Source organism: Hypanus sabinus, chromosome 13 (assembly GCF_030144855.1).
Source record: "Hypanus sabinus isolate sHypSab1 chromosome 13, sHypSab1.hap1, whole genome shotgun sequence".
NCBI lineage: Eukaryota > Metazoa > Chordata > Chondrichthyes > Myliobatiformes > Dasyatidae > Hypanus > Hypanus sabinus.
Window position 1 is genome coordinate 54796246 of NC_082718.1, and position 13781 is coordinate 54810026.

The window sequence follows — 13781 nt, forward strand, 5'->3', positions numbered from 1 at the left end:
ATTCAATATTTTCCTATAACTCAAGTCCTTAAGTTCTGGCAACATCCTCAAATTTTCTTACATTTTCAATTTTGTTTGATTGTACAGCCAAAAGAAACACTGTTTTGTGCAAAACACAGAACCAGTCTCACATGGCACATACAATTATGGTAGCAGAAAATCATTGTTACTTAAAATTAATATTGGGGAAAAAAATAACATTCTAGCCCATGTCCCTGAGTGTCATGGTCTGTAGATTGATGGTGTATGGATGTGGTCCCAGAGCCATGTTTCTGCAAGAACAGTCTGCAGCAGTTCCTCATCTCACACAGTGCAGTTGCAATCGAACAAAATCCAGCTTGTCTCCCACCAAGTGAACACTTTTGGGCAGCACCGACAGATGTGGCCAGCATCCAACACAGTGCTGGGCAGCAGTGATGCCGCCATCTTTGGCGGCCGCTCTGGGTAACTCCGAGATATGAGTAAGGTCTGGTCCATGCAACAGCAGACGCCATGTAACTCCCCTGCTACTGGTCTCACCCAGCAACCAGTGGGTCGAATTTGCAGTATTCTACGTTACCAGTGTCCAACAGGGCCTTGCGATGACAACAAAAATATTCGACATACCCCTCCCCTCACCTCACCATCCATTGAATTGTGCACTGCCTCCACACACCGCTGATGCCTTCTCAGACTGCAACATGCAACACCCAGCTCCATCACTATCGAGCAACTCGCTGATGGGCTGGAGCCGCAGTACCTGATGTCCTTGATAACCAGCAGCATCTTGCGATTGTGAAGAAGGGAATCACCTTTTTGTTGGACCCAGAGAGGCCGCTGTGTCTGAATGCATTGCCATCTTACTGGATTTTAAGCCCGCACTGATCCCTGTGGCACATCATTAGTCACATGCTCCTAGTCAGAGAGAGAACCATCTGCTACCACCCTTTCTTCTCCTGCTAAGCCAATGCTGAATCCAATTTACTACTTCAAAGGTTTCAATAGGTACATTTAGTGTCAGATAAATGTATACAATATACATCCTGAAATGCTTTTTCTTCGCAACCATCCAGGAAAACGGAGAAGTGCCCCCCAAAGAATGAATGACAGTTAAATGTTAGAACCCCAAAGTCCCCCCCAGCTCCCCTCCCTTCCACGTGTAAGTGGCAGCGAGCAACAGTCCTCCCCACCCTCCCCCCACCAGCCAAAAAAAGCATCAGCACCCACCACTGAGCACTCCAGCATGAGCAAAGCCACAGCAAAGACAGACTTGCAGTACTCCAAAGACTACTTGTTCGCCCGATATTCGACATACCACAGGCTGTCTCTCCCTCTAAGGGAGAAAGAGGTGTCTCCATTTCACAGTGAGATTAGAGACAAAACAAACAACTCGCTGGCTTACAATGTTAAAAGTCTGTTGTGTGGCCTTTCTTTTATTAAGCTCTGTGCCCAAAGATCTGGTCTCTGGTCATATAACCTTATATCTTCCATCTCCCACAACACACCGACCTCCAATTTTCACCCCCGTCTCCAGAGCCATGATATCTTGGCCCTCTGAAGACAAGCAAAGCTCTTGGGCTGAGCCCTTGGTGTGCTGAATAATGGCCATTCGTGAAACCCTGAGAGTGAGTCCCATTCCCATAAAGAACCACAGTCAATGTGTAACTCCAGGTCAAGGTCTTAAAAGGAACCTGAAAGGGAAAAGCAGAGATATTAGAGATCGACATAGACCTGTTTCCGAAGATGCAAGCAAAGGAGTCGCTGTTAGGCGCCATTGACCCTTCGAAGCTCCTCCCCTCCAAAGCTCATCCTCAATGTGAACAGACTTGAGTTTCTGACCAGTCTTCTATGTAGGAACGTCAAAGGCCTTGCTGAAGTCTATGTGGACAATATCAACCTTCACTGATCTACTCAGAAAAGTTTAGACATGACCTGCAGACACAAGGGTATGTTGACTATTCTTAATTGGGCCCTGTCAATACAATACTATACAATATTCTGTCCCTTAGAATACCTTCTAGTCATTTACCCACTGCCAATGTTTGGCTCACTGGCCTAGAATTTTCTAGCTTATGTTAGAGCCTTTCTTGAACATTTGCTATCCTGCAGTTTTCTTGTACCATGCCTAAGAAAGATTCAAGCAACTCTGCCTGAGCCTCTGCAATTTCTGCACTAGACTCCTGCAAGGTTTGAGAGGACATCTTGTCAGGCCCTGGTGATTTATCCATCCTAACATGCCTCAAGACAGCAGATCAAGTCAATGACCTCACTACTCTTTTTGCCTCAGTTCTATGGACCCTGTGTCTGTCTCCCAAGTAAATACAGGTGCAAAAGTTCATTTAAGATCTCCTTTATCTTTCACTCATCTCACTAATCTTCAAGAGGAACAATATTGTCTGTTGCTATCCTTTTGATATATCTATAGAAGCTTTTGATATTCTCTTTCACCTTGTTTGCTGGAGCAACTTCATGTCCTCTTTCCTTGCTCCTGATTTCTCTCTTAACCGTTCTCATGCATTCCTTAGGCTCCAATAACTCGTTTGTTCCTTGTTGCCTCTACCTGATGTGATTCTCATCTGTAGCTAGGCCTCAATATCTCTCAAAAACCATAGTTGCCTAAACCTGTTAGCCTTGTCTTTTATTCTATCAGGAACACACAATCTCTGTACTCTCAATATTTCACTATTGAGGCTCTTCTACTTACCAAGCATTCTGTAACCAGAAAACAAACTGTTCCAATCTACACCTGTCAGATCTCTTCTGATGCTATCAAATCTGGTCTTTCTCCAGTTCAGAATCTCAACCCAAGCTTCAGTCCTATCCTTCTCCGTAATTATCTTGAAACTAGTAGAATTATGATCATTAGGTACAAAATGTTCCCCTACACACACAATTCTGTCACATGCCCTGTCTCATTCCTTAAGAGGAGATTCAGTGTTGTGCTGTCTGTTAAAGATTATTGCCAATAATTAAAATAAATGGGCCCAGAATACACAGACTCGTACAACTCAAACTTATTTTTATTTTACTTGTGCACCAGGAGAACAGCATTGGTCTCTGTCACCCACGCCACACTGTTCTGAAGTTTTTATACAGAATCAACTTGCCAATTATGGATACTGATCATTGTTATTTGTATATGTCTGATTTCCTTACTTGCAAGATCAATCAATGTTCACAGTAGAGGTTTTAAAAGTCAACAGGAACTATAAGCTGACAACTGATGATATTTTGAGGTTGGTAAAGCAATTGTCCCATAATTATTTGGTATATTTCTCATGATTCCATTGTTCCTCTCTTGTCTGTCTCCGGCACCCCCTACTGTTCAAAAGAAAGCTAGGTTTTTCTAGATCAGGAGTTCCCAACTTTTTTTTTATGCCATGGACCAAAGCCATTAAGTACGGTGTCCTTGGACCCCAGGTTTGAACAGTTCTAGATTGATTGTACACCGCCATAGTCACTCTCGCCTATCTGTCTGCGGTAAGCAAGCTTGCCTCTAGAGGTCTCACTTGTCTGGGTTTGACTGCACACTGCCACAGTCACTCTCAGCTGGGTGTTGTCTTTCATCGTTGCCTGCAACTTCCACGTGATCTCTGCATAATGACTAAGGAAAGTTTCCTGAAGGCATTTGACATGCTCTATCCCATCCAGTCCTTTTACACCTTGGGCAATGCAATCTTTGTACAGGAAGTTCAAATCACCCACCATCACAGCCTTATTTGTCCTGCAACTGAATTCTATTCCTACACATTTGCACCTGTAAGTCCCACTGGGTGGTCTATAGTAGAAACCCATTAACATGGTCATCCCTTTCTTGTACCTCATTTCCACCCATATTGCCTCAGCAGATGAGTCCTCCATATGTCTTTGAGCCCAGTTGACATTTTTCCAGATGAATAATGCTACTCTTCCCCCCCTTAAATACCCCCAACTGTATAAAACAGCACACTGAGCTGCCAATCCTGCCCCTCCCAGCAACAATTCTCACTGATGACTACAACATCATGATTCTGCATGCTTATGCATGTTCTGCCTTGCCTTCAGTGCTCCTTGCATTGAAATGTATTCAACTTAGAACAGGGTCTCGTTGTGCTTTGGCTTTGTTTCTGACTGTGCATGTAGGATTAATATCTACTTTCCCAACAAGCACTCCACTAGCTGTACTGGCACTAGTTCTTGGTCCAACCCCCGCAACTCCAGTTTACCCCTCCGCCCCCTCCCCCCCCGAGCAGTACTACCTTTCCACAAGGATATTTGCCCCCCTCCTGTTTAGGTGCAACTGTCCCTTCTGTACAGGTCCCTCCGACCATGAAGGAAGCCCAATTATTCATAAATCTGAGGCCCTTCCTCCTGCTTGACATCTTCCTGCCTATGTCAATGTGGACCATGACATCTGGCTGCTCACCCTCCTGCTTAAGACTTCATCAGAGACATCTCTGACCCCAGTACCTGGGAGGCAACACTCCATCCAGGAGTCTTGTTTTCATCCACAGAACCTGTCTGTCACCCTAACCAGAGAATCGCCCATCGCTACTGCTCACCTCTCCTCTATACAAACTCCCACCTTCCCATCTGGGGCACAGAACTAGCCTCAGTAGCAGAGACCCACTGTGGCTTTTCTCTGCCACGTTGTTTCCCCCCAACCCCACTCACTAGCAGAATCTAAAATGATATACTTACTGAGGGGATGGCTTTAGGAGTACCCTGCAATGACTGCCTCTCACTCCTGACGGTCACCCATTTACCCACGCCTGAAATGTAAGGGTAACAACCTCCTTTAACTTGTGACAATGAACCTGCCAAATGATCAGTATGTCATCCAGCTCTACCTCCAGTTCCCTAACAGTCTTTGAGGGGCTGCAGATGGATGCGCTCCTTGGAGATATAGTCATCAGGGATACTGGAGATCTCCTTGACTTCCCAGATCCCACAAGAAGAGCACACCTCTACTTCCTGGGTTCCATACCAACTGCTCTAATCAAAGAAAGAAAGAAAGATGTAAGAGTTTTTGAGGAAGTTAAGATCTATCTACAGTTCCCTAACAGTCTTTGAGGAGCAAGGTCTTTGACAAGATTCCACATTGGGAGGTTGGTCAGGAAGATTCAGTCACTTAACATTCAGGATGAGGTAGTAAACTAGATTTGCAGGACAAGCCAGAGAAAGGAAGTAGATGGTTGCCTCGTTGACTGGAGGCCTGGGACTAGAGGTGTGAAACATAGATCAGTGCTGGGTCTGTTGTTGTTTCTCATCTATATCAACGATCTGGATGATGATGTGGTAAACTGCATCAGCAAATTTACAGATGACACCAAGGTTTGGAAGAGTTGTGGATGGTGAGGAAGATTATTAAAGCTTGTAGCGGAAGCTGGACCAGATGGGAAAATTGGTTGAAAAATGGTAGATGGAATTTAAATTGGATAAGTAGGAGGTGTTGCACTTTAGGATAGGACTTGCACAGTGAATGTTGGGGCATTGAGGAGTGTGGTGGAACAGAATACAGACAAAATAGGAATACAGACAAAAAAAACAGGAGCCACTTAGTAAATCTGTCTCGCTCCAAGTAGCAGCTACTGCTATCTGCAATTGAACTGGAAGTTCCAACAGATGCCTCTTTTTATTATTTAACTTTGTTATTTAATAGCTTTCTAAATCTTAGATTAGCATTGCAGAAGTCTGCTCATTCATAATATGGGGGTTTAGTAATGATTTTTCAAGAGACAAAATTCAAGAATGGTTCCACAGACTGGAAAATTACAAATGCCACTTCACATTTTTGGAAGGGAGGGAGGAAGAAGAAAGGAAATTATAGGCCATTTAGCCTGACTTCTGTGGTTGGTTTAGTGGTGGCTGTAAACCTGTCAATCAAAATCCAGTTTATTTTCATTGACATACCAAAATTCAAAGTAAATTTATTATTAAAATACATGTCAATTTATATTAAAGTACATACAGCATTAATGGCAAGACTCTTGGCAGTGTGGCAGATCAACGGGATCTTGGGGTCTGAGTCCATAGGACACTCAAGGCTGCTGCGCTGGTTGTCTCTGTGGTTAAGAAAGCGTAATGTGCATTGGCCATCATCAATCACGGGATTGAGTTTAGGAGCCAAGAGGTAATGCTGCAGCTATATAGGACCCTGGTCAGACCCAACTTGGAGTACTGTGCTCAGTTCTGGTTGCCTTACTACAGGAAGGATGTGGAAACCATAGAAAGGGTGCAGAGGAGATTTACAAGGATGTTGCCTGGATTGGGGAGCATGCCTTATGAGAATAGGTTGAATGAACTGGCCTTTTCTCCTTGGAGTGAAGGAGGATGAGAGGTGACCTGATAGAGGTGTATAAGATGATGAGAGGCATTGATCATGTGGATAGTCAGAGGCTTTTTCCCAGGGCTGAAATGGCTAGCACAAGAGGGCACAGTTTTAAGGTACTTGGAAGTAGTTACAGAGGAGATGTCAGGGGTAAGTTTTGTTTTTGCACAGAGAGCGGTGAGTGCGTGGAATGGGCTGCTGGCGATGGAGGCAGTAACAATAAGGTCTTTTAAGAGACTCCTGGATGGGTACACGGAGCTTAGAAAAGTAGAGAGCTATGGGTAAACCTAGGTAGTTCTAAGGTAGGGACATGTTGGGCACAGATATGTGGGCCGAAGGGCCTGTACTGCGCTGTCAGTTTTCTGTTTCTATGTCACTATATGCAACCCTAAGATTAATTTTCTTGCTGTCATACATAATAAATTCATAAGAATAATAACCATAATGGGATCAATGAAAGGCTGCACCAATTGGGGCATTCAACCAGAGTGCAGAAGACAAGCTATGTAAATACAAAAAGAAAAAAATAATAAATGAGCAATAAATATTGAGAACATGAGATGAAGAGTCCTTGAAAGCGAGTCCATAGGTTGTGGGAACAGTTCAGTGATGGGGCAAGTGAAGTTATCCATTTTGGTTCAAGAGCCTGATGGCTGAGGGGTAATAAGTGTACCTGAACCTGGTGGTGAGAGTCCTGAGGCTCCTGTGCCTTCCTAATGGCAGCAGTGAGAAGAGAGCATGTCCTGGGTGTGGGGTCCCTGATGACGGATGCTGCTTTCCTGCAATAATGCTTCATGTAGATGTGTTTGATAATGGGGAGGGCTTTACCCCGATAGAGTATTTTTTTTTAATTTGTTTTTTAATCCATTTTTATTTTCTAGGTTGTTTTTCACCCTGAGTTTCTATAAGTCCACTTTTACCCCTGGACTATGAGGAGTTTGTCCGAGACTGTCATCTTGGAGTATTTCCATCCTACTATGAGCCTTGGGGATATACTCCTGGTAAGTGTCATCAGCTCTGTAACTAATCTGACTTTCAAACGATTGAAAAAGTTTCAACTTGTCGTGTCAGGAGAAGATCTTAGGGAATTCACCTGGAGTTGGTATGAGAGATGAAGGAAGAGAGAACTTGTGCTTAATTAAAAAATCATTGAACATAAAACTGCAGTATCGTACAGCACCTTCGGCCCACAGTGCTGTGCTGATCTTACAATCTGCTCTAAAATCAATCTGATCCTTCCCCTCATACATTGTCTTCAATTTTTTTTACATCATCCATGTGCCTATCTGAGAGTTTATTAAATGATTCTAAAGGCCACCACCACCACCACCCCCTGAAAGGGCATTCCACACACCCACTACTGTTTTTTTTATCCCCTCTATAATTTCCTCTAATCACCTTAAAATCATGCCCTCTCATATTAGCCATTTCTGCCCTGTGGGGGAAATATCCACACAAATGATATCTCTTATCATCTTGTACACCTCTTGTATCAACTCACTTATCCCCCTTTGCTTCAAACAGGGAAAAACCCTAGCTTTTCGGCCTATCCCTCACAAAACCAGAAGATTTAGGCTATTGGGCCCATTGAGTCTGTTCTGCCATTTCATATCTGATCCATTTCCCTCTCAGCCCCAAACTCCTGCTTTCTCCCCATCTGTCTTAAATATACCCAATGAATTGGCCTTCATAAATTCCTGTGGCAACAAATTCCACAGTTTCACCACTCGCTTGTTAATGAAATTCCTCCTTATCTCTGTAATAAGTGGACGTCTCTCTATCTGAGGCTGTGTCATCTGGTCTTGGGCTGCCCCACCATAGAAAACATCCTCTGTGCATCCACTTTGAGTCCTTTTGATGTTCGATGGGTTTCAGTGAGATGCCCACCTCCCATTGGTCTGAATTCCAGTTAGTATAGACTGAAAGCCGTCAAACGCTCCTCATGTTATAAAGCCTTTGAATTCAGGAATCATTTTCGTAAACCTCCTTTGAACCCTTTCCAATGTCAGCACATCTGTAATTGGGAGCTTAACATCAAAGGACATACTTTGTATTGAAAGGCATAGGCAGTACTGTGGCTCTCATGATAAGAAATGGAATCGCATCTTTAGAAAGGGGTGACTCAGGGTCAGAGAATGTTGAATTTTTGTAGGTGGAGTTAAGGTTTAAAACAAAAGTATGGGAATCATGTATAGGCCTCCAACTAGCCAAGATGTGGGGTTGAGATTGCAAAGGGAGCTAGAAGAGGTGTGCAATAGCTTAATGACACAATTGTAATGGGGGACTAAAATATTCAAGCGGATTGGGAAAATCGGTTGGTGTTGGATCATAAGAGGGAATTTGTTGAATGCCAACAAGACAGCTTTTTAGAGCAGCTTCTGCTTGAGCTTACTCAGGGAAAGGCTAGCTTAGAAGGCCTACCAGTGCCTTTACTTCCTGAGAAAGCTGAAGAAATTTGGCCAGTCCCCTAAAACCCTCACTAATTTTTATAGATGCACCGTAGAAAGCATTCTTCTAGGGTGCATCACAATCTGGTATGGAAGTTGTCCTGTCCAAGACTGGAAAAAGCTGCAGAAGATTGTGAACATAGCCCAGCACATCACACAAACCAATCTTCCATCCTTGGACTCACTTTACACCACACGCTGTCAGAGCAGTGCTGCCAGGATAATCAAGGACACGACCTACCCAGCCAACACACTTTTTGTCCCTCTTCCCTCCAGGAGAAGGTTCAGGAGCATGAAGATTTGTATGGCCAGATTTGGGAACAGCTTCTTTCCAACTGTGATAAGACTGCTGAATGGATCCTGACCCAGACCTGGGTCGTACCTTCCAAATATCCGGACCTGACTGCACTACCTTACTTTCCCTTTTCTATTTTCCTTTTTTTCAATATACCGTAAATTCCGGACTATAAGCCGCTACTTTTTTCCCCACGCTTTGAACACTGTGGCCTATACTACGGTGTGGCTAATGCATGTTTTTTTTTCATGCCGCCAAAAACATTTTGCCTCGTAACAGTAGACCAATAAAATTGATGAGTAGTTCACAGAGGTCCAATGAAATTGTATGATAAATCAAGCGCACTTTCACAATTAAATTATTGTAAATCAGTCATTTGTACTCACCCTCATCAACATGGAAAACACTCGAAGAAAAGCATATGATGCAGCTTTTAAGTTAAAGCCGATCAATCTGGCAGTTGAAGAAGGAAATCGAGCTGCTGCACATAATCTTGGCATAAATGAATCGATGGTGAGACGGTGGAGACGCCAGCGTGAAGAACTGAGTCAATGCAAAAAGACGACAAATGCTTTCAGAGGTAATCATAGCAGATGGCCCGAACTTGAAAACTTTCTTGAAGACTGGGTTAACACACAGAGAGCAGGCGGCCGCGATGTTTCCACCGTGCAGATCAGACTGAAGGCTAAAGCAATCGCCACCAAAATGAAAATCGAAGATTTTAGAGGTGGGCCATCGTAGTGTTTTAGATTTATGAGACGAAAAGGCCTGTCCGTCAGGGTACGCACGACTCTGTGTCAGCAGCTCCCTCCCAACACCACGAGGAAAAACTTGCTAACTTCCGCACATTCACTCAAACAAAGATAGCGGAGAATTCCATCGGGCCAGATGATATCATAAATATGGATGAAGTACCTTTGACGTTTGACCTGCCTCTCACTCGGACTGTTAATAAAAAAGGTGACTCGTCCATCACACTGAAAACAAGTGGCCATGAGAGAACGCATTTTACTTGTGTTCTGAGCTGCTCAGCATCCGGACTAAAGATGGTGATTTTTTAAGCGGCTGACAATGAAAGTTCAGTGAAAGCTGCCATCAAGAATACAAACTCAGTTCCAGCTGTGATTCCTGGGGGCACCACGAAGTATTTGCAGCCACTGGACATCAGCGTGAACCGGGCATTTAAAGTGGCGCTGCGCGTTGAGTGGGAGGCTTGGATGACGAGCGGCGAGAAATCCTTTACCAAAACAGGACGCATGCGAAGAGCAACTTTAACTCAAGTCTGCCAGTGGATCCTAAATGTGTGGAGCCGTGTCACAACATCCACTATCACCAGCGGGTTTCGAAAGGCTGGACTGCTGCGTGATGAAGAGGACCGCATGCGCTCAAGTGAGAGTGGCAACGAAGAGACTGAAGTGAGTGACGAGATCCTGAGGTTTTATTCAATTCGGACACCGAAGGACTTTGATGGTTTTAGTGCGCAGGAGGAAGATGAAGAAGGCGATCAATAACTTTTCCTGGTAGGCTGCAGTATATATATTTTTTTTACCGGTCGTTAGGAGATATTGGAACGTTGTTCGTGCACTGTTCAGTAAAAAAGTATATGCAACGTAATTTGTGTGTTACCGATACGTATGTATATTTAAAAGTAGCTGTGTTACAGGCACTGTTTGAAAAAAAGCATTTGCAATATGTATTTGTTTATGTTACCATACGGATTTAATTAAAAGTTTAAAAAATCCTCACGTGTAATATCTTTCTGTGTAAATATCTCATATTACAACGTGGGACACCTGCGGCTTAAAATCCGGTGAGGTTTGTACAAGTACAAAATTGATTTTCTTTCTAAAATTAGAGCGTGCGGCTTTTAATCAGGTGCGCTCTGTAGTCCGGAATCTACGGTACTATTTTTCTCTGTACCCTTTTCTATTTTCTAATTATGATTTATAATTTAAATTCTTATTATATTTACTTTGAACTGTACTTAAAGGAGCGCAAAGCACAGAATCACATCGCTGTGATGATTGTACGCTCTAGTATCAATTGTTTGGTGACAATAAAGTAAAGATTGGGTGTAGTGTAATAACCCAGATCTTATTAGGGAGCTTAATGTAAAGGAATCCTTAGGCAGTGATCATAATGATTGAATTTGTACTGTAATTGGAGAAGGAGAACTGTAAGTCAGATGTATTAGTATTGCATTAGAATAAAGGGAATTACAGGGGCATGAGAGAGGAGCTTACCCAGGTGGGTTGGAGGAAGATGCTGGGGAGGATGACAGCAGAGCAGAGATGGCTGAAGTTTCTGGAAATTGTTCACAAGGCACAAGATATATACTTTACACAAAAGAACATGTTCTCAAATGGCAGGGGTTGGCAACCATGGCTGACAATGTAAGTTAAGGACTGTATAAAAGCCAAGGAAAGGGCATATAAGGTAGCAAAAGTGAGTGGGAAGTTGGGTGATTGGGAAGCTTTTAAAAAATCCATCAAAAGGCAACTAAAAAAGACACAAGGGAGGAGATGAAATATGAGGGCAAACTAACCAATAATATAAATCAGGATACTAAAAGTTTTTTCATTTGTATAACGAGTAAAAGGGAGGTGAGAGTTGATATTGAACCACTTATAAATGATGCTGGTGAGGTAGTCATGGGGGACAAAGAACTGGCAGATGAACTTGATGGGTACTTTGCATCTGTCTTCATTGTGGAAGACGCTAGCAGTGTGTCAGGGAGCAGGAGTGAGTGCCACTGCTATTACAAAATAACAAAGCAAACTCCAAGGTCTTAAGGTGGACATGTCACCTGGACCAGCTGGACTACATTCCAGAGCCTTGAGAGAGGTTGCTGAAGAGGTAACGGATACATTGGTCATGATCGTTCAAGAATCAGTTGATTCTGGCATGGTCCTGGAGGACTGAAAGACTGCAAATGTCTGTCTTCTTTAAGGAGGGAGGAAAGCAAAAGAAAGGAAATTGTAGGCCAGTTAGCTCTGTGGTTGGGAAAGTGTTGGAGTCTATTATTAAGGATGAGGATTTGGGGTACTTGGAGACCAGTGATAAAATAAGTCAAGTCACCATGGTTTCTGTAAAGGGAAATCTTGCCTGACACATAGTTCTTCAAGGAAGTAACAAGTAGGGTGGACAAAGGAGAGGCAGTGGATGCCATTTACTTGGATTTTCAGAAGGCATTTGATTAGAAGCCACACATGAGGCTGCTTAATAAAATAAGATCATATGGTGTTGCAGGAAAGATACTAGCATGGATAGAGAAATGGCTGACAGCCAGGTGGCAGCAAGTGGGAACAAAGGGGGCTTTCTCTAGATGGCTGCCAGTGACTACTGGTCCTCGGGTCAGTATTAGGACCACTACTTTTCACATTGTTTCTCAGTGATTTGGATAATGGAATTGGTGGCTTTGTGGCAAAGTACATGGATGATACAAAGATAGGTGGAGGGATAGGTAGTGCTCAGGAAGCAATGTGATTGCAACAGGACTTGGACAAGTTTGGAAGAATTGGCAAAAAAGAGGCAGATGTCAAGTCAAGTCACTTCTATTGTCATTTCAACCATAACTGCTGGTACAGTACATAGTAAAAATGAGACCATGGTGTTGCATGACAGAGTACAAAAACCAGACTGAACTACACAAAAAAAAAACAGCACAGGAAAACTACACTAGAGTACAGACCTACACAGGACTGCGTAAGGTGCACAAAAACAGTGCAGGCTTTACAATAAATAATAAACAAGACAATAGGGCAAGGTGTCAGTCCAGGCTCTGGGTATTGAGGAGTCTTATAGCTTGGGGGAAGAAACTGTTATATAGTCTGGTCATAAGAGCCCGAATGCTTCGGAGCCTTTTCCCAGACAGCAGGAGGGAGAAGAGCTTGTATGAGGGGTGCATGGTTTCCTTCATAATGCTGTTTCCCTTGTGGATGCAGCGTGTAGTGTAAATGTCTGTGATTGCAGGAAGAGAGACCCCGATGATCTTCTCAGCTGACCTCACTATCCGCTGCAGGGTCTTGTGATCCAAGATGGTGCAATTTCCAAACCAGGCAGTGATGCAGCTGCTCAGGATGCTCTCAATACAACCCCTGTAGAATGTGATGAGGATGGGGGAGGTGGAAGATGTAATTCCCTTAGCCTTCGCAGAAAGCAGAGACGCTGCTGGGCTTTCTTTGCTATGGAGCTGGTGTTGAGGGACCAGGTGAGATTCTCCGTCAGGTGAACACCAATAAATTTGGTGCTCTTAACGATCTCTACCGAGGAGCCGTCGATGTTCAGCGGGGAGTGGTTGCTCCCTGCCCTCCTGAAGTCAACAACCATCTCTTTTGTTCACATTCAGAGACAGGTTGGTGACTCTGCACCAGTCCGTTAGCCGCTGCACCTCCTCTCTGTAAGCTGACTCGTCGTTCTTGCTGATGAGACCCACCACGGCAAACTTGATGATATGGTTCGAGCTGTGTGTTGCAGCACGGTCATGGGTCAGCAGAGTGAACAGCAGTGGACTGAGCACACAACCCTGGGGAGCCCCCATGCTCAGTGTGATGGTATTGGAGATGCTGCCTCCGATCTGGACTGACTCAGGTCTCTCAGTCAGGAAGTCTAGGATCCATTTGCAGAGGGAGGTGTTCAGGCCCAGTAGGCTCAGCTTTCCAATCAGTTTCTGAGGGATGATTGTGTTGAATGCTGAACTGAAGTCTATGAACAGCATCTGAACGTCTGTGTCTTTTTTGTCCAGGTGGGT

At 43.9% G+C, this 13781-nt stretch overlaps 1 protein-coding gene across 1 annotated transcript in view; it reads left to right on the forward strand.

Moving 5' to 3' along the window:
- LOC132403871 (glycogen [starch] synthase, liver-like) overlaps positions 1 to 13781 on the forward strand; it is an 82094-nt gene that overhangs the window by 52906 nt on the left and 15407 nt on the right. Inside the window, 2 exon segments of the mRNA XM_059987645.1 lie at positions 7171 to 7192; positions 7195 to 7290. Coding sequence (XP_059843628.1) covers positions 7171 to 7192; positions 7195 to 7290 — 118 coding nt within the window.